Source organism: Tamandua tetradactyla, chromosome 17 (genome assembly GCF_023851605.1).
Source record: "Tamandua tetradactyla isolate mTamTet1 chromosome 17, mTamTet1.pri, whole genome shotgun sequence".
Lineage (NCBI taxonomy): Eukaryota > Metazoa > Chordata > Mammalia > Pilosa > Myrmecophagidae > Tamandua > Tamandua tetradactyla.
This window is the reverse complement of record NC_135343.1, coordinates 59,263,092-59,289,953: the sequence shown is the minus strand read 5'-3', so window position 1 is coordinate 59,289,953 and position 26,862 is coordinate 59,263,092. Positions and strand designations below refer to the sequence as shown.

The 26,862-nt window shown below is 36.8% G+C and overlaps 1 protein-coding gene across 6 annotated transcripts in view; it reads right to left on the bottom strand.

Annotated features, from left to right (window-relative positions):
- Positions 1-26,862, bottom strand: part of KCMF1 (potassium channel modulatory factor 1) — a 191,692-nt gene that overhangs the window by 41,587 nt on the left and 123,243 nt on the right. For all 6 annotated transcript variants that reach the window (XM_077134757.1, XM_077134758.1, XM_077134759.1 and 3 more), the window contains one exon: positions 4,416-4,583. In XM_077134757.1, the coding sequence (XP_076990872.1) occupies positions 4,416-4,583 (168 nt within the window). The remainder of the gene's footprint in view (positions 1-4,415; positions 4,584-26,862) is intronic.

Below are 26,862 nucleotides of genomic sequence, written 5' to 3'. Positions count from 1 at the left end.
AGTACCCTTTTCAAGTTTCAAATAAGGGATTTATCTAGTTGTTTTTTTTTTTTAATGCAGTGACTCCTATTTAATTGCACTGTTTTCTGAGAATGTAGCTGGTATTACAACAACTCTTTGAAATCTGTTGAGGATGGCTCTGAGGCCTCCATATACTCAATTTTCACAATATTTTTATGTGTGTTAGAAAAAAATTATCGTACTTTCAGAAAAAAATTATCGTCCTTTCAAAATGTTAGAAACAATATTTTATTTTATAAGATCAAGTTTGCAAATCTTACAATGCTGGATGGAATCTATTATGCACCCCAGAAAAGTTCTGTTTTAATACTGACCCAATCTTATGGGGCCAGACCTCACTTAGGGTTTAAAGTTCAACTGGATAATCTCCATGGATATGTGACACACCCAAATATGGGTGTGACCTTTTGATTAGATGGAGTTGTGATTCCATCCATTCAAGGTACATCTTGATTAGTTTCCTACAGCCATTAAAAAGGGGCAACACTTTGGAGAAACTTCAGAGCAGAAATGATGAACATGTCATTGCAAGGTGGAAGGAAAGGAATCTTTGTGAATGGAAGACAGATTTTGAGAGTGAGGAACTTGGATATTTAGCAGAGGAATTTCCAAACTAAATGTGGAAAATGCAGTCTGGTTGCTCCTTGCAGCTTAAAGTGAAATATGAGAGAAGAGGTAAGTTGAAAACTTGGGTACAAAGAAACCAGAAATTAATGGTCTGGAAAATTCTGGGCTTCCAGAAAGTGAGACCCCAGTGAACAGGGCCCCACATGAGGACTTGACCAAACAAGGAAACAGTCAGCCATTTCAAGAAAAGCCAGGATTGGAAAGGGAATTATCCATAAAGGATCTGTAAAAGTCCTATTGTCTGATGGTTATGATCCCCACATACTAGAAAACCAAGAAAAGTGTTGCGGGATCTGGGTAAACGGAACCACTGCAAATCCAGACTAAAAGGGACAGAACAGGGACAAAGGGAAAGAAAAACGACCTCGGCAGCAGAACCCTGGAAGCTAAGGTCTGAAGCCAAGAAACGCTGGGCGAGGAAAGTGGATCGACCCATGCACTTGGAGAGGGTGAGTTTGCCCCAGAAGGCAGAGTGCGGGCCTTCTGGAAGAGTTCTGCTCAGGAAAAATTTTGCCACTCCAGGCCTCAGAGAGAGTGGAGTGCATAAACCGGGGATTGGGGGTAGCCTGGTTTCCATCCACTGGTCTAGAGGGGTTGAGCATGTGCCCTGGAGAGGGACGAGATCCTGGTTGCTGCCTGGAAGCTTGGAAAGGGTGGAGCCGAGAAAAAGGTTGGGTCCCTACAATATGCCCCAGTGTTACACATCCCATCCCAGCATTTGGAAAGAGCAGAGTTGCTGCATAGGCCCTTGGAAAGGGTGGGACTGCTCTTTCTCAAGCCCAAAGGATAAATGACTCCCAGACTTTGAAATCTGATGGAGTTTGCCCTGCAGGTTTTTAGAACTGTTTGGGTCCAATGATTCTGGTTTACCTTTCAATTTCTCCCTATGACAGTAGAAACATGCATCCTATGACTGTCCCTCCTTTGTATATTGGCAGTAGATAACCTGTTCTGAGTTTTTCAGGTTCACAGCCAGAGAAGAATTTTTTGCATTATAACAGACCATGGCTATAGCTGACTTTGATGAGATTTTGTACTGTTTTTTTTACTTTCTATGGTTATTTGTATTGTTACTGAAATGATTTAAGGCTTTTGTGATATTGTAATGGAATGAATGTATTTCGTATGGAAAGAACATGTCTTTTGGGGGTCCAGAGGGTAGAATGTGCCAGTTTGAATCTATTACGTACCCCTGAAAAGCCATGTTTTAATCCTGATCCAATTTTGTAGGGCCAAACCCACCACTTAGGGTTTAAACTCTGAATGGATTACTTCCATGGAGATATGACATACCCAAACGTGGGTGTGACCTTTTGATTAGATCAAGATGTGACCCCCACCCATTCAAAGTGGGTCTTGATTAGTTTACTGCAGTCTTTTAAAAGGGGTGACATTTTGGAGAAACCTTGGAGCAGATGTTGCTTGGAAAACAGTTGCTTTCAGAGCTGACAGAGACATGGATGTTTGGAGATGCTTGGAGTGCTGATAGAGAGCAGATGCATAGACACAGGCTGAGCCTAGGAGATGTTACCATGTACCTCCAAATGAGATGCTAAGCCAGAATCCAGAGTTGTATGTCAGAGGAGATAAGTGAAGGCCCACAGACGCCAAGTTAGGAATCCCCTCAGAGGATGAAAGCACAGAGCCCAGGAGCAAGAGACTAGTAGATGTCAGCCATGTGCCTTCCCAGCTGATAGAGGTGCTCTGGATGGCATCAACTTTTCTTGAGTGAAGGGAACCTCTTGTTGGCACCTTAAATTTGGACATTTTCGTGGACTTAGAACTACAAACTGGTAACGTACTAAATTCCTTTTTAAAAAGCCATTCTATTTCAGGTATACTGCATTCTGACAGCTTTAGCAAACTTACTTTCTGTTTAATTTACCGAGTTATCAAAATAATTATTTTAAAACTTTCTATAATTATGAATGGTTTGAAATTTTCTCTTTATGATTACTTTACATATTTTGAGGCTATGTTCCAAATATATACAAATGTCAAACTACTTTTTCCAGATGGATTTATCCAGATCAATTATTTTATCTGTTATTAATAACCTTTTATAGATTTTTTATTTCTTGTACTTTTAGTTTCTATTATTCCCAATAATATAATTCATAGAATTAAAAAAAGTTATCTGAGTCCATATTGATATAACTAAGTAATTGACTAATAAACTAAGTGAGGGTGAAGGGACAACCTTTCGTTATAGAGCATTTCCAACAAATAAAGAAGGAATGAAGGAAATAAAAAAATCACCAGGATATCATGGTAATAAGTGCTTCAGGGAAGATTCACCAATGGGCGGATGGTGGGCAGAAGCTTAAGGAGAAACAGGATCTTCGCATATTTCAAAGCCTCTCCCTCAAAGTAAATATTGACTAGTTACAAATGGGAAAATAGTAATTTCACAGTGGAAACCAAGTAATTAAGACTGACATAGCCCGTCATGAGGCATACTACACGGACTGTGATGTGAAATACTGGGCAGGGCACGGCACCACTGCAGTAGTACTCTCCCAATAAAGCATGGCCTCAACCCAATCACAAGACCACACTCAGTGAAGTCCAACTAAGGTGCTTCTACAAAGTAATTGGTCATATTCTTCACAAAAAGACAAGGAAAGACTAAGGAAACTTGACTAGAGAAGACTAAGAAGAGACAAGTAAATGTAATTTGGCATTCCTAGAGTCAATCCTGGAATGGAAACAACATTAGAGGGAAAACTGAGGAAACGTGAGTAAAGGCTGGCCTTTAATTAACAGAACGGCACCATGTTAACTTCAGGGGAATCTGGGTAAAGGGTTTACCTGAACACTCTACTATTTTAAAGACTCTTTCACATGTCTTAAATTATTTAGATTCCACTCATAATAAAATCTGTTGGAGTGGTTCATTTTATCTACGATCCAATCTGTTGTCTTTTAACTGGAGAAATTTAGTTCATTTATAGTTATAAATATGAATAATATACTTTCGTTTATTTCTGAAATACATACTTTTTATTTGACCTGGTTTGTCTATTTCCATTTCTTTCTACTACCTTATCTGTCTTTGTGTATATTTAACAGAGCCTCAAGTAATCAGAATCTTCATCCTCTTCTTGAGCAATATAAGAACCTTAGAATGTTCTAACTTAATACTCCCATCAAACTTATTTCTTTTATGCCTTCCTCCCACATTTGATATAATTTGATAATATCTTTAGGACTTACACATTTAACACAATGCAATTTACCAATTCACAGCTTACCCTTCTTTTTTTAAGGCAGCTTTAGTGAGGTATAAGTCATCCATTTATGATGTACAATTTAATGAGCTTTAGTATATTTTTAGTATTTAATATAATGATAATATGCAACTATCACACCACAATTTCAGAACATTTTCACTGCCAGAAAGAGATCCCATATTTTCTATTGCCCCCACCCAGCCCTAAGCAACTACTAACATAATTTCTGCCTCTATTCATTTTCCTATTTTCGTTCATATGAATGGAATCATATAATACGTGGACTTTTGTGAATGACTTCAATTTCATACCTTGTCAACTGTGTATCTTTAGGTGTAGCTTTCATAAAAAAGCAGACTGATTATGAGAGAGAATTGTTTAGAATATAAAAGATTGGTTTTACTTTTAGTGAATTTGGGGTCACAACATGTATGTTATGAGGGACAGCTTTAGAACATGTTGCCTCTGTTCTTCACATACATATGCACAAAGTTTGAAATGACAAACTATTAAAATTATTAATTAAATACTTACCAAAATCTACCCTTGTTAATATACACTGCATTGGGTGGTCAGTTGTATGCCTTGTTGTTGTTGCACCACTTTCATAACAAGATGCACAAAGATCGTAATCGTAGCAAATTAAACACTTGTATCTGCGACCTCGAAAATTTCCCTTTAAACATGCATCACAGCTGACACCTATAAAAAAAGAAATCTTTAATTAGCAGCTATTTCATTTCATACTTATAAATTTTTAAGATGTTAATTTAACCCCACATTTCCTTTCAAAAATGACTAGAAACAACATAGTGAAATAATACGGGAATGTCCAACGTTAGGCTGGACTCATCACTCTGATTTCCACTCTTGGTAAAAATCTTTAAAATGTTTGATAAAATATTAAACATGTTTTTAAGTGCCTTGATGAGTTAACAAGAAGCACTAAAGGCAGCTTGAGGGCACCTGTCCAAAACAGGTAAAATCTAGACTTAGACTCTTAAAATTAGCAAGACAGAGGACAGGAAGCAAAGCCTGAGGCCTGCTGGAGATGGGAGTCTACTAAAAGAGGTGCTGCATAAAGCTGAAATGCTACCACATCCTCAGTGAATCATGGGTGGGCCAAACCACTTCCTAGGGGATTGCAAAATTGTGTGAGTAAAGGAGACTTCTCAAAACAGCATCAAAAATCTTTGGAAATACATAATTATAAACCAGCCCTCTCACAAGTTTACAGCCCTAATTCTGACTACCACATGGGCCAAAAACCCTCGAGTCAAGAAATTTGCTTAAAGTGTTCCTAATTTGCTACCAAGAATCTAGCAGGAATAAACTTCTGAGGAATGAGTTCACACTCAAAATCGCAAAATACACCAAAAAACCCCAAGGTATCACCACCATGAACTAGTAGAAACAGACAGCAGTCAGGCTGTCAGAGCGTTCCTACCAGAATTGTATATCAAATAACAATGCCTATAATATTAAAAGAAAGAAAAGAGAAGCTTGAAGAGAGGCAACAGCAGATGTGAAAATGAACCAAGCAGAACTTATACATAGGAAAAAAAAAACATATTAATTAAAATTTAGATTCAATTTGCAGATTTAATGATGGGAAAAGCCTTTCATTCACAGATAAGCTAAATTATTAAAATTAATAAGCATTAAGCAAGGTTGCTAGATACAAAAACCAATTTAATAAGAAATCGACTGCATGACTTCAATTTGAAAACACATCATGTTCTTGCAACATCATTTTTAAAAAGTGCCTATGAATAAATCTAAACAGATACAGGCAGTCTTTTATGAAACAAATTAGTAAACATTTATTCAAGGGCATTAGAGAACTTTAAAAAAAAAAAAACAGAAATGTCAGGTTCATGGACTTGAAAATTCACGACATTCTCCCCAAACTTACCCGTGGATTCAATGCCATTCTAATTAAAGTAACGAATTTTTTTGTGGAACAGAAGCTGACTCCAATTTTTACATAAGTTGTGAAGGGTCAAGAACAGCTAGCTGAGATACTGCTAACGAAAACTAAGATGGGGAGATTTGATTAAAATAAAACAGCATTACAAAACTACAGCAATTAGGAGAGAATGGTAATGGTATAGGAACAAACTGACCCAGGGAACAGAACAGATTTCAATAAGTCTGTTTTATGACAGCATGGTCACTGTGGATCAGTGGGAATGGAGGAAAGGGATAATAAACGAAGTTGGGAAAGCTGACTATCCACATGTGAGGAAAATAAAATTGGACTTCTCCATACTCAACACAAAAATCAATTCCAGATGGCTTAAAGACAAACACAAAAGACAAATTTAAAAAACCATAGAAGATAATATAGGAAGACAGTCTTATGAGTAGGAAACAATTTATTAACTCACACACACATACACACACACAAAGAGACACATTCGATCATGTTAAAATTAACTTTTTCATACTACTGAATTGTACACTTGCATGTTTAAGTTAAAATGGTAAGTTCTGTGCTCTATATTAGTTACCACAACAAAAAACTTGAGGAAAAAAAAATTGTAGCTTTTTTGTCACCTTCTGACATCCCAGAATGCCTGAAAAGTCAAGGCCCAGAAACTAGGAGATGATGTGTGCAGTATACACCACAGGTATAATGTTCTGAGTATAGGAAAAACTCCAATGAATCAATAAAGAAATGGCAACCCACCCAATAAAAAAATGGGCAAAGATTTTAGTGGGCAATACAAAGAACAACAAACACAATCGTATGGCCAATAAACATGAATAAATGCTCAATTTCTTTCGTAAAAGTGCAAACAAAACCATCATGAGCAGTAAGTATTATTCATAAAAGCAAGTAATACAACAGAAAAAACTGCAATCCTTCATTATGGACAGCAACCAAACATTATGCTAATGGATGTATACAATGATGGAAAATACGTGTATGTGAACAGAACTTATGAAAGAGGGTGAATTGTTGTATAAAATTCTTAGAAAATTTTCTATGAAGGACAGGCCAGGACTGTCCTATTTACTATAACCAAAAACTGTTGAGTACCTGCACACAGAAAGGGTGGTTCACAGAGATTTGAAACCTAGCAACCTTCTCAAAGAGGTGAATCTGGTCACCCAGAATCTATCTAAATTTGTGATTTTGGCCTTGTAAAATAACTAGGAGCAGAATATGGTCTTCTCCTGACTCCTAGCTATATTGCAAACTTTGCTGCCCTAGAGATTTTAATACGACAAGGCTATGAGGCTGCTTGTGATAAACGGAGTCTTGGTGTCCTTCTCTACAGTGCCTAGAGGTTACCCTCTATTTGCAAACGGCCCTAATAATACACTAGAGGAAATAATGGCACAAATAAGTAGTGGAAAAATATCATTGAGTGGCTGTTACAGGAATTCTGTGTCAGACACAGCAGAGGACCTGGTGTCAAGGATGCTTCATGGCTCCTTGAAGCCTGGTTGCTACCCTGGTGCGTAGGCATTCTTGGGTTGTGCCCTGGAACAACCTCAGCAGACAGGATGCACCATCTCTAGGAAAGGGTGCATGGCAGCTACATGTTCTGCTGTAAACCATAAGCAGTCACTGGTTTTGGAACCAGCAGGCCACTCTACTCTTGCTCAGTGGAGAGGTATTAAAAAATCACCTTGACAGCTCTGTGAGGTGACCTCAGTGAGATACGTGGTACCATGGTGCAAGCTGATAGCACACCATGGTACTTGGTGACAGGGAACACATATCTGAGAGTCACCTGCAAGCAAACACTGTCCCAGCTGGTTCCCACAGCTGCTGCTCTTGCTTTCATCTTCCTTTAAATGATTGTGAGCAAGTTAGATTTTCGTGGAGCTTCAGATGGAATGGAAATGGAAACATGATGAAGATATATTCATTGAATCAAAAGGAAGAATAATGAACATATGAAAACCACCTAAAATACACTGAATAAAGTACACTACACCATACAGAATTATTTTTATAGGAAATATTTTATGTCTCTTAAATATCTTGTTAGTTATAGGACGAACAGCTTATTGTTTACTTAGCTTAAACAATCTGTTTATATTAGCACTGTATCTTTTGTACCATCCAACATTTTGCAAGTTTTAGTAATAATTCATATACAATAAATTTCTGTACTGCTTCCTTTAATGTACACGTGCCTCTTTTGTCTTGGAATCTATTATTATTAATCATTTGACTATTAAATCTGGTTAAATAGTTAAAAAACAAACCATCATGAGCTATCATTTTACATCTACCAATGTGGCAAAAGCCTAGAGGTCTGATGATATCAAGTACCAGTGAAGCTAAGGAGCAGAAGAAATACATTGGTATAAGAACTTTAAAATTGTCTTCATGTTCTAGTAAAGCTAAGTATGTGCACTTCCTGTGACTCTACAATTTCACTTTGAGATATATCCCCCGGAGAAACTTTTCTAAGCATACCAAAAAAATGTAGGAGAATATTAAAAGTAGAAAATTTTGTAATAGAGGGAGGGGTGTGGGGAGTAGGGGAAGAAGGAGGCTGGGGGTTCCAACCCAAAAGCCCACCAACAGTACATATTCATAGAATAAAAATTTACATCAATGCAAAAGAACAGATTCTAGCCACTGAAGACAACAGTTGGGAATCTCAGATGAATGAAAGAAAGTCTGAGAAGGACAGATATGAACACATATGGCCTCAGGACCCTTCTGGACTTCCTGACCCCTGGAGGCTCTAAATAGCAACAGGAACTGGTGGCACTATCCACAATCCCTGAAGACAGAGGCAATCCTTGTTGGTCAACAGAAGAATGGGTAAATTAACGTGCTACATACATATGGTTGAATGTTATGCAGCCATAAAAAGTAGTGCTCTGGTTCATGTGACAACATGGATGAACCCTGGAGATGCCATGTTGAGTGAAATGAGCCAGACGCAAAAGGACACATACTGTGTGATCTCAATGATATAAAATAATTAGAATAAGCAACTTCATAGTCAGAAACTAAAACAGGTTACTAGGGGCCTAGAGAATGGGAAGTTAATGCTTAATTGGTGCAAGTTTTTGTTTGGGGTGATGGAAGTTTTCGTAGTGGATGGTGGTGGTGGTAGTGCAATTAATACCACTGACTGTACATCTGAAAGGAGTGAAAGGGAAATTTTAGGTTATATGAATGTTACCACAATAAAAATTAAAACAAAAAATCAAAAAAACCATAGAACTATAGAACACAGAGAACCCTAGTATAAATTATGGACTATAGTTAATAGAATAACTATAATATTGCTTCATCAATTGTTACAAAGGTACCACATGAATGCAGTGTTAATAACAGGTAAAACTGTGTGTATGAAAGGGGTGTATGGGAACTCTGTATTTACTGCATGATTTTTTTTGTAGCCCTACAAGTTCTCTGATTAAAACAACAAACAAAACGATTGGATCTCATGACACCCTTGCTGGTCCATGCTCCCAGTGTGGGTCCCTGGTCCCGGATCCTGGTGGGGCAGAGTGCACATCTGGGAACGTGTATGTCTATGCCAGTCTGTCTGGTGGTGGCTTTGTCAAAGATTCATGGTACCAGAACAGAAATTTCCTAGAGGATGATGTGGAAGAGGAGTCAAGTGGTAGTGGCCTGGAGCAAGAGAGTGTGGGTTGAGGGTCATTCAGTGGTGTGCATGTGGCCATAAGGAAAAGAGGACATGTAAACTGGGGAATTTCTAGGGCCATGTGTGCATACCCAGGGCAAGATGAGTATGTAGAAAAGAATGGAAAGGAACCCACGCTTTGCCTTGGGCTGTTCTCTACATATGCTGTTACAAAAACTATGCTCTGAAGGACAGTACTCACACAGGACAAACTGCAAAGACTGGGAAAAGGTGTTGTATTTGTTTTCTTGTTAGCTCCTGGCATTCAAGGAAATCTGTCATAACCCTAGTGGGACACAAACTTAAGGAATAGAGACACCTCAGTGTCTAACTTCTGAGATGCCACATTAAAATATATAATGTCTAGGATGCAAGGAAACCCACACCTTCGACATATGATGCAAAGACCTTTTAAAAATGTTCAGAGGGCTAAAGGAAAACATGGTCAAAGAACTAAAGAAAGTCAGAAAATGAAAGAGGAACACGAATATCATAAAATGGAACTGAACAGAACTGAAGACCACAGTAATAGAAATAAAAAAATTTCTTAGAGAAACTCAAAATCAGATTAGAGTGAACAGAGGAATCAGTAAAGTTGAAGATAAAACAATGAAAATCTTTCAGTCTGAGGAACAGAAAGAAAAAAGAGTGAAGAAAAGGAATAGAGTCTGAATGACCTGTGGGGTACCACCAAGCACATCAATATATGCATAGTGGGAGCTCTAGAAGACTGAGAGAAAGGGACAGTGAAATAGTCTAAAGAATAATGGCTGAAACTTCCCAAATTTAATGGAAGACATGAATATACAAATTTCAGAAGCTCAATGAACTACAAACAGGATAAACCCAAATCAACTTATACTAAGACATGAGACTCCTTAAATTCAAGGATACAAGTAGCTTGAAAGTAAAGGGTGGGAAAAAATATTCCACACAAACAATAATCAAAAAGGAACTGTAGTGGCTATACTAATAGACTTTAAGTAAGACAAAATATACTTTAAGTAAACAATTGTTAAAAGGGACAAAGGGTATTATATATTGATAAAGGGCTCAATTCATAAAGAAGAAAAAATGATTCTAAAGATACATGCGCCTAACAACAATCCCAAAATATATGAAGCAAACAAGCACAGACTTGAAGGAAGAAACATGGTTCTACACAGTTGTACATTAATAGTATGAGACATCAACACACTGCTATCAATAACAGATAGTGAACATCTAGAAAGAAGATCAATAAAGAAATAGAGAATTTGAACAATATAACTACAAACCAATTATATCGAGTGGACATATATAACACTTCATTCAGCAGTAGAATACTCATTCATCACAAGTACATATAGATCATTCTCTAGGATAGACTATATTAAGTAAAAAAAGACTCAATAAATTTAAAAAGATTGAGATCATACGAAGTACGTTCTTAGACAACAGTGAAATGATATTAGAAATCAGTGAGAGAGGGAAAACTGAAAACTTCACAAATAGATGGAATTAAAAACAACACACTCAAGGAAGAAATTACAAGGAAACTGAGAAATATCTTGAGACAAATGAAAATAAGAACACAACACACCAAAATGTAACAAAAGTAGTACTCATAGGGGGAATTCATAGCTCCAAATGTTTGCATTAAAAAAGAATGATCTTAAATTAAAACCTAACCTCACATATACAGGAACTAGAAAAAGAAAAGCAAACTAAACTCAAAGTAAGCAGAAGGAAGGAAATAATTAAAAATTGAAGATAAATAAAATAGAGACCAGAGAAACAATGAAACCAACAGCTGGTTCTTTGAAAATATCAATGCAAATTGAAAAACCTTCAGCTAGAATGACAAAGAAAATAGGACACAAATAAGTAAAATGATGTTCTAAAGCACATGACCAGATGAGCATAACGCTGAGTAAAATAAGCCAGACACAAGAGGATAGATACAGCATGATTTTGCTTTTATGACCATGGTATAGGTAAACTCAGAGGTTTTTTATACAGCATATAGGGGACCTAGCAGTTAGCTAATGAGGTTGAACTTAAACGTAAGGGAATGGAGATGCAATTCATTAGTGGGTCTATAAGTAATATTTCCATACTGAAGGTACACATAATTTGAAAGGGGTGATATAGAATCATGTATCCCACTGATTAATACTACAAATATAAGTTCTTGTATGAAGTACTTCAAAGTTTGAATCTTTGTACACAGAGTTTATAATATTGAGGTTTGGGGGAAAACTACCATTGTATGCTATGGGCTATGTTTAACAGGAAGACATCATAAGCACCTCAGCAATACCAGGGGTAAATAATGCAGGGGAGTGGGGAAGGTGTAAAAGTTAAGGGGAAATTCGGATTTTCTATTTGGTGAGTGTGTGTTTAGACTGAGAAATGAATTGTGGTGTATACATATGATTGAAACTGTGCTGCTACAGAAAGGAACAAAGTCGTGAGGCATGCAACGTTGTGAATGAACCTGTGGGACATGATGTGATGCAAAACAAGCCAGAAACACAACAGCAAATACTATATGGTCTCATTTAGAAAATGCTTATAAGAAAATTGGGGCCTAGATTGAAAGCTGTTATAGCAGTCACAATTAGTCCAGAGCCATATTGTTATTTCTAGATTTTGAAAGGCTGTGTATAATCTGGTATTTCCCTGGAACTTTGGGTACCTAAAACTCAACAGTAACAGTTCTGAAGGTCAGCATTACCACATACAACAACTATTAAAGAAACTGAAAAAGAGACTGGGCTTCAATTAGAGATAAAAACAAAGCCGATCAAGTTGGGATTAAAGAGAACTAGAATACAGGGGTAAGGGAGGAAGGACACTGTTTGTATTTTAGAACCTCCCCTACTCTATGAGACCAAAGGAAGAGTGGTTTGCTTTGTCCAGGACCTAAATTTTCTGTAGCACATAATCTAACTCAATCTGTCTGGATAGATCACTTAAACAATTTAAACACAGGGAGGCCAGAATAGGAATGAGGGCTCGTAATTCTGTATAGCTTAATATAATGCTTAGATACACCCCAGAGTATGTTGAGCAGATAATTAAAAAGTAATGGCAAAGTTTCTTGACTTTCAAAATATGAAATTATGAAACTTTACCACCAGAAAAACCCAGGACTGTCTCAGACATTGGGGACTTCAAGTCAATATACCAAACTCTTGATCTTGAGGCTTGCTCTTGGGAAGCTTATTTATGTAGCAGAGAAGCTAAGCTTACCTATACACGTAATTATGCCTAAGAGTTACTTCTAAAGGACCTCTTTTATTGCTCAGATGTGGCCTTTCTCTCTAAGCCCAACTCTGCAAGTGAAATAATTGCCCCCCCCCAACCCCCACAAAGGACATGACATTCAGGGGTCACACTTCCCCTGGCAACATGGGATATGACTCCTGGGAATGAATCTGGCCCTAGCACCGTGGGATTGACAATGCCTTCCTGACCAAAGGGGGAAAAGAAATGTAACAAATAAGGTTTCTGTGGCTGAGAGTTCAAATTGAGTCAGGAGGTTACACTGGAGGTAATTCTGATGCAAGCTTCAGCTACATATTGCTACTTCTGGTTTGCCAATCCCCAACCAAAACCATTCCTGTCAAACCTTAAGAACACCAAGGGCTTTATGAGAGTGTATAAAGGTTCCATGCACTAAGATTACTTTCCAGAAACCTAGAATATCCAGATGGATTTCTCAACCTGATAAGTCCTGATCCCAGAGGGGCCAGTCTCTTCAGAACATCAACCAGTTCCATCCCCTTATCCCATATTACTGATAGCCCTTTCAACATGAAAAAGTTAGAACAGGCATAGCCCCAATAGCTAAAGATTGGTAGAAAGATGAAAGGAAAAGGTGGAACTATAACAGAGAAGATAGTGACTGCTGAACCATTATACTGATTTTATTCTCCAGTGTCTTGGAGCAGACAGAAGGAAAAACCTAAAATTGTGGAATCGTAACCCATACCAAACTCTGAGATCTTTTCTACAACTAATTGTTGCAGTATGCTTTGAAACTGATTACTTTTTTGTATATATGCTATTTTTCACAATTAAAAATAAATTAATTTTAAAAATCTGAATGAAATTGGGAAAGTCACTACTGACTTTACAAAAATAACGAGGATATTATGAGCAACTGTATACTAACAAATTAAATAACCTAGATGAAATGGACAAATTCTTAGAAACATAAACTGATTCAAGAAGAAATAGAAGAGTTCATCAGACCAATAACTAGTAAAAAGACTGAATCAGTAATCCAAAACCTCCCAAGAAGGGAAATTTCAGAACCAGATGGCTTCACTGGTGAATTTTACCAAACATAGAAAGAATAATTAACACCAATGCTGCTCAAACATTTCCAAAAATTGAAGAGGAGGTTATAATTCCTAATTTATTCTATGAGGCCAACATCATCCAAACAGAGACATCACAAGAAAATTACAGACCAATATCCCTTAAGAACATAGTGCAAAAATTCTCAATAAAATATAACAAAATGAAACCAACAGCACACGAAAAGAGTATACACCATGATCAACTGGGACTTATCACTGGAATGCAAGGGTGGGTCAACATAAGGAAATTAACCAGTGCAATACATATTAGCAGAATGAAAGATTAAAAAAATACATGATCATCTTGATTGATGCACAAAAGGTGTCTGACAAAATGCAGCACGTTTTTAATATTTAAAAAATTTTTTTAAACTATGACAACACACAAACACGAACATTCTTACCATATGATCATTCCATTCTTGGTATATAAACAATAACTCACAGTATCATCACATAGTTGTATATTCATCACCATGATCACCTCTCAGAACATTTGCATCAATCCAGAAAAAGAAATAAAAAGAAAACAAAAAAATTCATACATACCATACCATACCTTCTTCCCCTCACCGATCACCAGCATTTTGATCTACTAAATTTATTTTAACATTTGTTCCCCTTATTATTTATTTATTTTTAATCCATATGTTTCACTCATCTGTCAATGATAAGGTAGATAAGAGGAGCATTAGACACAAGGTTTTCACAATCACATTGAAAAAGCTATATCATTATACAATCATCTTCAAGAAATATGGCTACTGGAACACAGCTCTACATTTTCAGGTAGTTCCCCCCAGCCTCTCCATTACACCTTAACTAAAAAGGTAATATATATATATATACCGCATAAGAATAACCTCCAGGATAACCTCTGAACTCTGTTTGGAATCTCTCCGCCATTGACACTTTGTCTCATTTCTCTCTTCCCTATTTTGGTCCAGAAGGTTTTCTCAATCCCTTGATGCTAAGTTCCAGCTCATTCTAGGATTTCTGTCCCACGTTGCCAGGAAGGTCCACACCCCTGGGAGTCATGTCCCACATAGAGATGGGGAGGGCAATGAGTTTGTCTGTCATGTTGGCTGAGAGAGGCCACATCTGAGCAAAAAAAGAGGTTCTCTGGGGATGACTCTTAAGCCTAAGAGTCAAGTAGGCTTAGCCTATTCTTTGCAGGGGTAAGTTTGATATGAACAAACTCCAAGACTGAGGGCTCAGCCTTTTGCTTCGGTTGTCCCCACTGCTTGTGAGAATATCAGGAATTCTCCACATGGGGAAGTTTAATTTCCCCCCTTTCTTGCCATTCCCCCAATGGGACTTTACAAATACTTTTTTATTCACTGCTCAAATCACTCTGGGATTTATCAGGGCATCACTCTGGACAAACCTACAAAACCTCAAACCCAACTCAAGGTTCCATGTACTTATTGTGTTCAATTAGGCTGTCCACTTAAGTTATATTAGGTAATGCACTAGTCAAAATATAAATTTTGTACCAAATAAACATTTTTTGCTTTAGTCTCATACATAAGTTAAGGTTTTAAAATATGAATTACCGGGCGGGCCATGATGGCTCAGCAGGCAAGAATGCTCGCCTGCCATGTCAGAGGACCCGGGTTAGATTCCTGGTGCCTGCTCATGTTAAAAAAAAGAATTACCATCTATTTTCAACACCCTGCAATATTTACATTCCTTTGTTCTTCCTCATGTAAAAACATTTTTTAATTTGTACATTTAGTCTCTGTCATTATACACTCTACATATTCCTAGATTATACCATCTCAATCTTTATAGTCTATCTTTCCTTCTGACTTCATTTGTGCCCACAGGCCTCCCTCTATCATTCTTATGTTCAACTTCATTCAGTATTCTAACATTATTGTATTACAGTTAGGTAGTATTGTGCTATCCATTTCTGAATTTTTACAATCACTCCTGTTGCACAATCTGTATCCCTTCAGCTTCAATTACCCAATGTCTACCCTATTTCTATCTCCTGATGGTCTCTGTTCCTATCTGAAATTCTCCAAGTTCATTCACTAATGTTAGTTCATGTCAGTGAGTCCATACAGTATCTGTCCTTTTGTTTCTGGCTAATCTTATTCAGCATAATGTCCTCAAGGTCCATCATGTTGTTACATACTTCATAACTTTATTCTGTCTTATGGCTGCATAATATTCCATCATATGTATATATCACAGTTCGTTTAGCCACTTGTCTGCTGATGGACATTCTGGTTGTTTCCATCTTTTGGCAATTATAAATAATGCTGTTATAATCATTAGTGTGCAAATGTCTGCTTGCTTGCTGTCCTTGCCCTCATGTCCTCTGAGTAGATATATAAGCAATGGTCTTGCCGGATCATATGGCAATTCTACACTTAGCTTCCTGAGGAACCACCAAATTGCCTTCCACAGCAGTTGTACCATTTTACATTTCTACCAACAGTGGGTAAGTGTGCCTCTTTCTCCACATCCTCTTCAGCACTTGTCATTTTCTGTTTTATTGATAATGACCATTCTGGTGTGTGTGAGATAATATCTCATTGTGGTTTTGATTTGCATTTCTCTAACAGCCAGGGAAGCTGAGCATCTTTTCATGTGCCTTTTGGTCATTTGAATTTCCTCTTCTGAGAAGTGTCCTTTTATGTCTTTTGCCCAATTTGTAATCGGGTTGTTTGTCTTTTTTTGTTGAGTTGAACAATCTCCTAATATATTCTGGATACTAGAGTCTTATCTGATATATCATTTCCAAATACTGTCTCCCATTGTTTAGGCTGTCTTTTTACTTTCTTGACAAAGTTCTCTGTTGCACAAAAGTGCTTAATTTTGAGGAGCTCCCATTTCTTATTTTCTTCAATGCTCATGCTTTGGGTGTAAGGTCTAGAAAACCACCTCCTATTATAAGATTTATAAGATATTTCCCTACATTTAAAACCCAGCACTTTTTTTTTGCATGGGCAGGCACCAGGAATCGAACTCAGGTCTCCAGCATGGCAGGCGAGAACTCTGCCTGCTGAGTTACCATGGCCCATTCATAAAATCCAGCACATTCTTCATAAAAATATTCAGAAAACTAAGAATAGAAGGAAACTCCTTTAACATGATAAAAGAATATAAGAAAAACCCATAGATAACATTGCATTTAACAGTAAAAGACTGAAAACCTTCTCCAATGATTGCCACTACTATTCAACACTGCCTTGGAAGTACTCCCAAAGCAATTAGGCAAGAAAAATAAATAAAAGATATACAAAATTGAAAGGAAGAAGTAAATCTATTCTTATTCATAGATAACATGATGCTATATATAGAAAATCCAGAAGAATACATGAGAAAGCTAACAGAGCAATAAATAATTCAGCAATGTGGCAGGGTTACAAGATCAATACACAAAAACTAGTGGCATTTGTATACACTGACAAGGTACAATTTGAAAACGAAATTGAGAAAACCACTCTACTTATAATAGCAAATGAAAGAATAAAATATCTAGAAATAAATTTAGCCAAAGATGTAAAAAACTGGTATTGAGAAAAACCATGCCAGTTTTCTGAAAAGAATTAAAGAAGACCAAACCTATGGGAAGATGTTTCATGCTCATGAATCAGAACAACTAATATCATTAAGATATCAACAGCACTCAAAACAATTTATAGATTTAACACAATCCCAAACAAAATTCCAACAGCCTTCTTCATAGAAATGAAATTCATACAGATGAATAAGAGGCCCAAACAGCCAAAACTATCTTCAAAAAGACTAAGTTGGAGGACTTACTTTCCTTATTTCGAAACTCACTGTTACAAAACTATAGTAATCAAAACAATGCGGTATGGGCACAAGGACAGACATACAGACCAATGAAACAATTCAGAGTTCAAAAACAAACCCATACAACTAATGGATAACTGATTTTTTTTAATTTCATGATTTTATTTTTCATGTAAAAATTTTATAACGTGATTACAAAGTTTAAATATTATGAAATACAAGAACACAGAAATATGAACAGAATTTTAGATGGTAATAAGGCCATTCCAACAATTTAAAATTTGAATTGTTCAATCATACAGATCAATTTCAAACTAATTTGATGCTTTTTAATAAAAAGTTATTTCTGAGAACATTCAGTTATTTGTATATGAAGTTGCAATAAAAAAATTTACCGTATAATATGACACATACAAAGCAAAGAAAGAAAAAAGCAGTCTTCAAAGCACTCTTCAACAAGTAGTTACAGGACAGATCCCAGAGTGTGTCATGAGCTACTATACTGTCATCTCAGATTTTTCTTTCTAGTTGCTCCAGGACACTGGAGGCTAGAAGGAATAAATTTTTTTTTTAAATCATAATTTGCTTTTCTTTTCTTTTTTTGTGAAAAATAACATACAAAAAAGCAAAAAATTTTAAAGTTACCACATTAACTGGAGAACAGATTTTAGAGTTCGGTATGGATTACAATTCCACAATTTTAGGTTTTTACTTCTTGCTGCTCTAAGATACTTGAGATTAAAGAAATATCAATATAATGATTCAGCAACCATACTTGTTTGTTAAACCCTACCTTCTCTGTATAACTCCACCATCACCTTTGATCTGTCTCCCACTCTTCAGGGATATTTGGGCTATGCCCATTCTAACTTTTTCACGTTGATGGGGTAGGGAGATGGGTCTAGTTGATGTTCTGGAGAGATGTGCCCCTCTAGGTTTCAGGACTTATCTTGTCCAGGGACCTATTTGGAGGTTGTAGGTTTCTGGAAAGTTACCCTAGTGCATGGAACCTTTGTAGAATCTTACATAATGCCCTAGGTGTTCTTTAGGATCGGCTGGAATGGTTTTGTTTGGGGTTTGGCAAGTTATGATAGGCAGAAATATATTACTGAAAGCTTGCATAAAAGTGACCTGCAGAGTAGCCTCTCGACTCTATTTGAACTCTTTCAGTCACTGATACCTTATTTGTTATACTTTTCTCTTTGTTGGTCAGGTGCCATCGTGCCAGGGCCAGATTCATCCTAAGTATTTGAGGGAAATAGAGGACAGCATTGGCAGCCAGAAGAATGGACTAGACCAGGTTCTCATCGCATGAACTTGAGCAGATCAATTCTCACCTTTGGCTGTCAATGTCCTCATCTGCAAAATGGGCACAATATGTGAGCAAACGAGAGAATCTTAGGATTCCTTCAGCTTAGATGCCCTAGAATTTTTTTATATGTATATATATATATATATATATTTATATAAAAAGACCAATAGCAGTATGTTATGCATCAATAGCAGCAACAGCTTTTCCAGGTTCTGCAGTCATCTGAACGAAATTATAGAAATGCTACAGATTTTTGAATGTTGATCTTGTAACCTGCTACTTTGCTGTACTCATTTACTAGCTCTAGTAGTTTTGTTGTGGATTTTTCCGGGTTTTCGACGTATAGTATCATATCATCTGCAAACAGCGATAGTTTTACTTCTTCCTTTCCAATTTTGATGCCTTGTATTTCTTTTTCTTGTCTAATTGCTCTGGCTAGAACCTTCAACACGATGTTGAATAATAGTGGTGATAATGGACATCCTTGTCTTGTTCCTGATCTTAGGGGGACCTAGAATTCTTTTTAATTGACTTTGTTCTCTGCAAGGAGCCCAGATATAAGGCACCTTGGGAGACATATAAAATATGAACCAATCAATACCCTCAAGATATCTTCAATCTAGTCAGAAAGACAGACTGACAACAAGTAATAGTGAATGCCAGGCATCATGTAATTAAATGCTAGCTGCCTGGTACTTAACATTGATGCATTAGAAACTCAGAATTAAGGGAGGGTGTTGGAGAATGCTGTGAGCGAGAGTATTTGGGAGTGGCTTCATGGAGGCTGTGGATGCTGGAGGTAGTTGAGATTGGGTTAGGTGAGAGTACATCCCAGGCAAGACAATAGAAAGGCAGGGTCCAAATCGAGCCAGCAATCCCCTGGCCAAACCTTGCATCCAAGAGGCTGCCTGTGCCTACAGGGGCAACCCTTCAACTCTGTATAAAAGCAGTGTATCGGTTAGCCCCAGTCCTGGCTTATTTACCTGGAGATCCTTTACCTGGACAACTGAGCATCATCACTTGGCCAAGTTGACACCAGAACCTAACCATCACAATACACAATGGAATATTACTTCACTCTATAAAGAGGAATGAAATTCTGTACAACATTGATGAGCCTTGATGGCATCATGCTGAGTGAATTAAGTTAGACACAGAGAACAGATATTGTAGGATTCCACTTATATGAAATAGCTAGAATATGCAAATTCATAGGCAGAAAGCAGACTACAGGTTGGAGAGAGGAGACATAGGAATTACTGCATAATGGGTTCAGGGTAACAGACTTTGGTGAGGGCAGGAAAACGCTGTCAATGTGATTAATTTAGTGAATGGTAAGTTTGGGAATGGTTGGGACAGTGAAGTTCATGCTGTAGATATGTTTACACAATCAAAAAATAGAGGGAGCAAAGAGAGAGGAGAGAATAAACAGACAATAACACCTAAATACAATACCTGGACCTCAAATGGATCTAATAATGAAGGAGAAAATGCTCTAAAAGGATATTATTGGGATATATGCATAAATTGGAATATAGACTCTAAGCTTTAAATCAATGGTAAATTTCCCAATCTTGGTAGCTATACTTAAGGTGGTTACAAAAGTGAATACCCTTGTTCTTAGGAAAAGTATATGGAAGTATTCCATATGGAATGTATGGAAGTATGGAAGTTCAAATGCTTGTAAAACAGACAGATGGAGAGACAGAATGATACTTAAATGTGGCAAAAAAAATTGGTGAATCTGCATATCAGGGTAGGGGTATGCTAGAGTTTTCTATATGGGTTTTTGTACGATTTTTGTAACTATCCTATAGTTTGAAATTACATCAAAACCAAAAGTTTATTAAAAATGCATATAATACAAAATTCAAAACCAGTATTTCCCATGTAGGAGACCAGGGTTCGATTCCTGGCCCATGCATAGCCCCCCACCCCACTTTCAATCAAAATTTTGTTTAAGAAATCAAATATGTGGTAAAACTGTAAAGGAAAGCAAGGGAATTATGATTAAAATTTTTGTTCATGGTTCCCTCTGGAAGATGAGGACAGCCAGAAGGAGAATACTGTGGAACACTTGGAGCCCTAAGAGGTAAACATTCTTAAATCTGGAGGAGGGTATCTGTGGCACCATTTTTCTTTTATCTTGTATTTATTTTAGAAATATTCTTATATAGCCACTCAAGGTTTTTATACATCTCCTCCTCCCTATCCAAGAAAAACAAAAGAAGAAACCAAAGCTGGGGTTGTTTAAAACAACCTGTAGGCAGTCAGTTCAAAGTAGAAAACTAGCTTAGTTTTGACAGATTGCAGCATCTCCATAAATATTAAATGAATACACTTATATTTAACAAAAAAGAATATGGGACTCCTGTTATTTAACAAAAAAGAATATATGACTCCTACCCATGACTATGAGTTTTTAGGCAAATCATTGCTCAATTTCTTTGTTAACTTTGCTCTGAGAATAAGATGAGGAAAAAAAGAGACAAGGAAGTCCTAAAATTTTAAGGCACTAACCTTAATATTAGCTCAATATTATATTCAAATACAGTGAAGTTAGGTCATCAAATTTCCTTAGTATATACTTTGCTCTCATCAGTAATATACATTACCTTTTAAATTCATCCTCAAGATAGCCTTCAGGATCTTTGAGGTTTCCAAAGTTGTCCTGTCATTCTACCAAGTTACACTGAGAGGCAATGATGGTACCAAGGCAGCAATTTTTCAACAATATCGCTAGCGTGCCTATTATAATAGAAGTGCTGGGCTTACCACAACACAGACAAAACCCTGTCTCCACTGAGCTAACATCTGAGTGGGTAAAGAGACACAGGAACAAAACAATGAAGTCATACAGCAGGTCAGAAGGTAAATACTATGGAGAAAATAAAGCAGGGAAGGATTACATGGGCAGAGAAAGTCTCACTGAAAAAGTGAAATTTGAGGAAAAAACCTTCTCCAAAATAGCTTCCCAGCACAATGCTTTAAGCCTAATACTGAAAACAGTATAAGGGGTAAATATCTAGTTCGATTCACAAATGAAAGTTTAATGTGGCTCGTTATGATAACCTTGCCAAACACAGTGAAAACTGTGTTAAAAAGGTGCCAGGAAGATAAATCCAGCTCTGAACACAGGAGCTTTTTGGTGTGCTTCTTCTTTCTGTGATGGAAATTCCTACTGATAAGTTTAAATGAGTAAAACAGGGCAACAGTAGACTGTGATTTCACTGAACACTGTATCATTTTCAGTAAAAAGGTGCCAATGACACTTGTACCTCTTGCTGGCTCCACTTTCCTGATTTAATTCAAAGCTGCCTACATCTGAACACCCGTGATTCATGGAAGGAGGTATGGTCTTACCTTCACCTACTACCCAGCTGGCATTCAGTAACTGTTAGTCCTTTAAGAACCGGTGTTGTTTGTTTGTTTGTTCTATTAAAAGATATTAACTGTTTTTGATGTACTATGTTTAAAATATGCTTTCTAGCTTCTTAAACATTGAAAGATACTGAGCAACTTTTATGATTCAAGATCATTATTTGAAACACTAAATATCATATATTTAAAGCCATACCATCAAACATTATGCTAGGTAGGTTCTCAATAGGTTCTCATAAGGAAGATTCTTCTATGATGGCCAGTACCTTATGAAGGATGTGTTTTTTTAAATGATTAGCATAGAATGAAGAACAAGCCAGGAAAGTAAAAAATATTTTAGAACAAATAGTTTCCCTTATACCCTGCTATCCCCTTCTCATTGTTTTGCTTGACCTAGCTCTGCCCTTTAATTTCTTCTAATGTTTTCATAAGCTTAACTCAAATATCTAATTTTATAGATGACTCCATATCATTTCTGAATTGAAGGTAGCTCTAAATCACTACTTAAAAGCACAGAATCATGCATGAACTTTGCTGCAGTTTCTCAATATCAGCAGCCCTGTCCCCAACACACAACACTTACTCAGAATCCCTAAATCTTTAGCTTTGAACAGGACCCCAGGTTCCCCACTCAAAACAGAGTCCCTTCTAAGTATTTCTGCCAGAATCTGTGCCATTTTGTAATAGTTTGACAACGTGTGCTCCCTTAGTGTCACCTACAGGTAATCTACAGTTTCTATTGGAGAAAACACATCAGCTACAGTTCCTTTGTTCACACCAGTGGTTCTATGTGCTGCCACAAGGTTCAGGGAAATCTGAAACAGAATATATACATGGCACATGTAAAACTATCAATTCCCTGACAGGAAGATTGAAGTTGCTTCTGATGAGATTCAAGATATATTTAAGATATGAAAGTTCTAACAGAAAAGTATGTCATGACAATATTATGTCAGAAGAAATAAATTTTTGAAAGACAAGACTGAGGAACCACAGATAGCACTGAGATCCACCGGAATAAGCGGGTGCTTAGGTTTCATTTATTCCATTATATACCCTGCAGAAAACTGAGATAACTAAATAATGAAACATGCCACCCTTCCTTGAATAATCTAGCTTTAGACATATGGTGACATAAAGAAGTAAAATGTTAACTAGCAAAAATCAGAATATGAGATCACAGTGTGAGATTTGTGATTCCCCATCTGCTGAGGTTCACCTACCAAGAGAAGCGAAAATAGTTTAACTTTCATTCTGACACTAACACAGGTAGCACCTAAATGAAAAGAAAAGTTAGTATCTGGCAACCCCTCTCTCAGCAACGCAAGTCTGTAAAATATATAAAGGCTATGAACTAAAAACTAAAAGCAGAGGGAAAGAATGCCCTCTAGTGGGAACAGGTCTGTAAAAAGTTACTGAAGTAACATGTAATAAGTCATTTTCTTCTTTTTTAATTTCTGAAAAAATGGAACCAAGAGATTGATTTGTTTATTTATTTATAGCTTTTTAAAGGGGAATAAAAACTGAAGGTTGACATGGCTTTTACTTTTGATTTGAATTAATTTTTAGGTAGGGAATAGAGAGCTGGTGAGAAGGTAAGGCAAATAAAGGGTAAGTTACCTGTCAAGAAACAAAGGGGAAAAGAACACAGGAGAAAGCAGACACAATCTGAAATCTGAAGGCCTGGGATTGTTGTTTAGTACTTGTCACTGGCAACCAGTTTTGATTTCTCAAAGCCATGTAATTTAAGGGCTTTTAACTTTGGTGAAATGTCTAAATATTATCTCTTGTGGGCCCATTCACCCCTAACAAATATGACTTAAAATAAACAAACAAACAAAACCCACAAAGATACATTTACATGTGTATATGTATTAAATGAGCTATGCAGTAAGATATTGAGAACTGCATACAGAACTATACCACTCAAATACTTTTACAATGATAAAGACAATTTCTAAGAAGAGGATCTTTGCATCTAGTCAGTTGAAAAATCATGCATTCTTTGAAGAGGCTATCAGATGAGAACAAAAGCAATTAAAGAAATGAATTATATTAATAGTGAAAAGCAGCAATAGTCAGAATTGTTTTGCTTAAAGAAGATAACCAAAGGTTACTTCCAAAAGTCAAAGTGTTACAAGAAGGAATCAGATTAGATATGAAAGCCTGAATCAGGAGTGGAAATCTTCTTGCCTGTCTATTAAGGAACCAATCACAAAGGAAATATAAACCATAATGCTTTGCAAAGGTAAAAGTAACTTTAGGAGTGTGATTCTTGCCCCGGGGGCAGGGGCTCTATTTAATTATTTTTAGAATTAAGAACAGAACCAAAAAAGGTTATTAAATATGTATATTTAATATGTATATGTACTTAAAAAAATCTATGCCATGTGATTAAGGGAGAGACTCCAGAGGAAAGAAAATGGAGTAGAGAGATCCATCCAGACATACTATTCAAGAATAGACCTGTTGTTAAGCGATTCTAGGGGCAGAGAAAGAGAAATGCAAAAGGGGGTACAAGTCAGGGGAGAGGAGGATGGAGCAGGAAGGGTACTGGGTGATACTGAGAACATATCAATAGGGGGAAACAGGGAGCAGGTCTTGCAATATGAGTGTTCTTACTTGGTAGATGTGCTTCAAATTGTGAAGCATTCACTCCATAATTTAAAACCCTTTCCGTACTGGAACTTGGCTTTTCTACTTTTTTTTTCTGGTGGAATTCTGCAAGTTCTGTGATATGTGACAATAAGGCACATCTATACATCTTTTTAATATTTACTGAGCATTTATGATGTGCCAGGATACAGCAGTAAAGAAAAATATTTGCTTGGGATATAGAAATGAAGTAAAACTTCTGCCACATGGAGCTTATGCTCTAGTGGTATTACTAGCAGCATCCTTCATTATTTTTTATACGCCTAGACAATGTACATATATTACTTCATTAACCCTCACAACAAAGAGGTAGTGGGAAGTGTGATAAAACTTCCATATCTACGATGATTCAAAGCCAGTTCACATCTGCCCAAAAAGTGAAGGAAAAGGTAGGTTAGGAGTTCCTGATAAAGCTTGTCAAAGAGGGAAGTTCAATTTTTTAAAGTTTTCAGTGTAGAGGAAGTTGGTCCATTTTGGAACACTTGATCAGCTTGCTTGGTTTGAAAGAACTGACACTCGTATTTGATAGGAATGCATCCATGGCCTACAAACAGAAACCTATCTTGGTAACAATGGACTTCCTTCTGAGTGAGTCTTTCACTAACCTCTTATCAGTAAATAGAGAAGCTTCTATCTTACTGAATCTACTATTATACTCAGCCTTGATTAGAGCTGTTTTCTAAGTCATATCATTTAATGAATATCTATTGAATGAAATGAATGAAAAGAGAAGCATTTTCCTAGAGTGAATAAGAGTTCAAAAAGAAAGAAAAAGGGGACTACCCTGTGTCTGTAATAGACTCTTGATGTTAAGAATGACTGAATGGTTAAAGTATAGAGGGAAAAAGAAGGGGCTGAACAACAGGTACGCACATGTTGCTTATAGGAGAAAAAATTTAAGTAGGTAAAGACACAGCATCAAATACTTCTAGCATCAGCCACCAGGCACAGGTGTCTGTCCAAGAGAGCTGGGTTGCAAACTGTAGCAACTAAGTGATAGGGTGGTCAATGGCAAACAGATTTTTAAGAAAGGAATCCTTTGTCAGCCAGTTTTGTGATAATCTTAGATGTAAAAAAACAATACATCATATCATGCAATTTGGTTTAGCTGCATTTCACAACGCACGCTGGACAGAAACCAGTGCTCCCTTTTGAAGATCCTGCAGACATGGCTTGGTTTAGGCTCTTTCCCTAAAAGACACTTCTCTTAGGGAAGGTGATCACTTTTGTGAAAAGATCTAGTGATTACATGAGAATTTGCAGAGACTTTTAAAGGAGAATACCAATGTAAAAACAAAAAAACAAACAAACAAAAAACATCAAATTGCAAACCTGCAGGAGCTGGTTTGAAAATTTTTAAAACTTTAAATGGGTTAACACCAGAGAATTTCCCTCAGATAATATCTTTCCAGCAATGTTTCTTTAGTAATCAACAGAGGTTCACGGACATGAATGCCCCAGGCACCAGCTAACTCTTCTTTTATAGATGACTAAATGGAGGCAAACAGGCACTAAGCAGCTTCCCCCCCAAGGCACATGCAGGCCGTTAAGTGGCCACAGCAGAGATTAAGATGGAGAGTTGGACACCCACTGAAGTTTGTCTTTTCCACATCAATGAATATGACTTCTTTTATGGGGTAAAGAAATGGAACTTTAGAGCTTTTTATTTGCTATGGCATGGAATATTTAGTGAGATGTGTATTGTTTTTCCCTCAACTCTTTGTCTTCTAAGAGATCTTAATTAAAAAAAAAACTTTTATTGACAAAACAAAACAACATAAAACGTGAACATTCTTAACATACAAACACCTCATACTTGGTGTACAATCCATGGCTCACAGTATCATCACATAATTGTACATGCATCACCATGATCT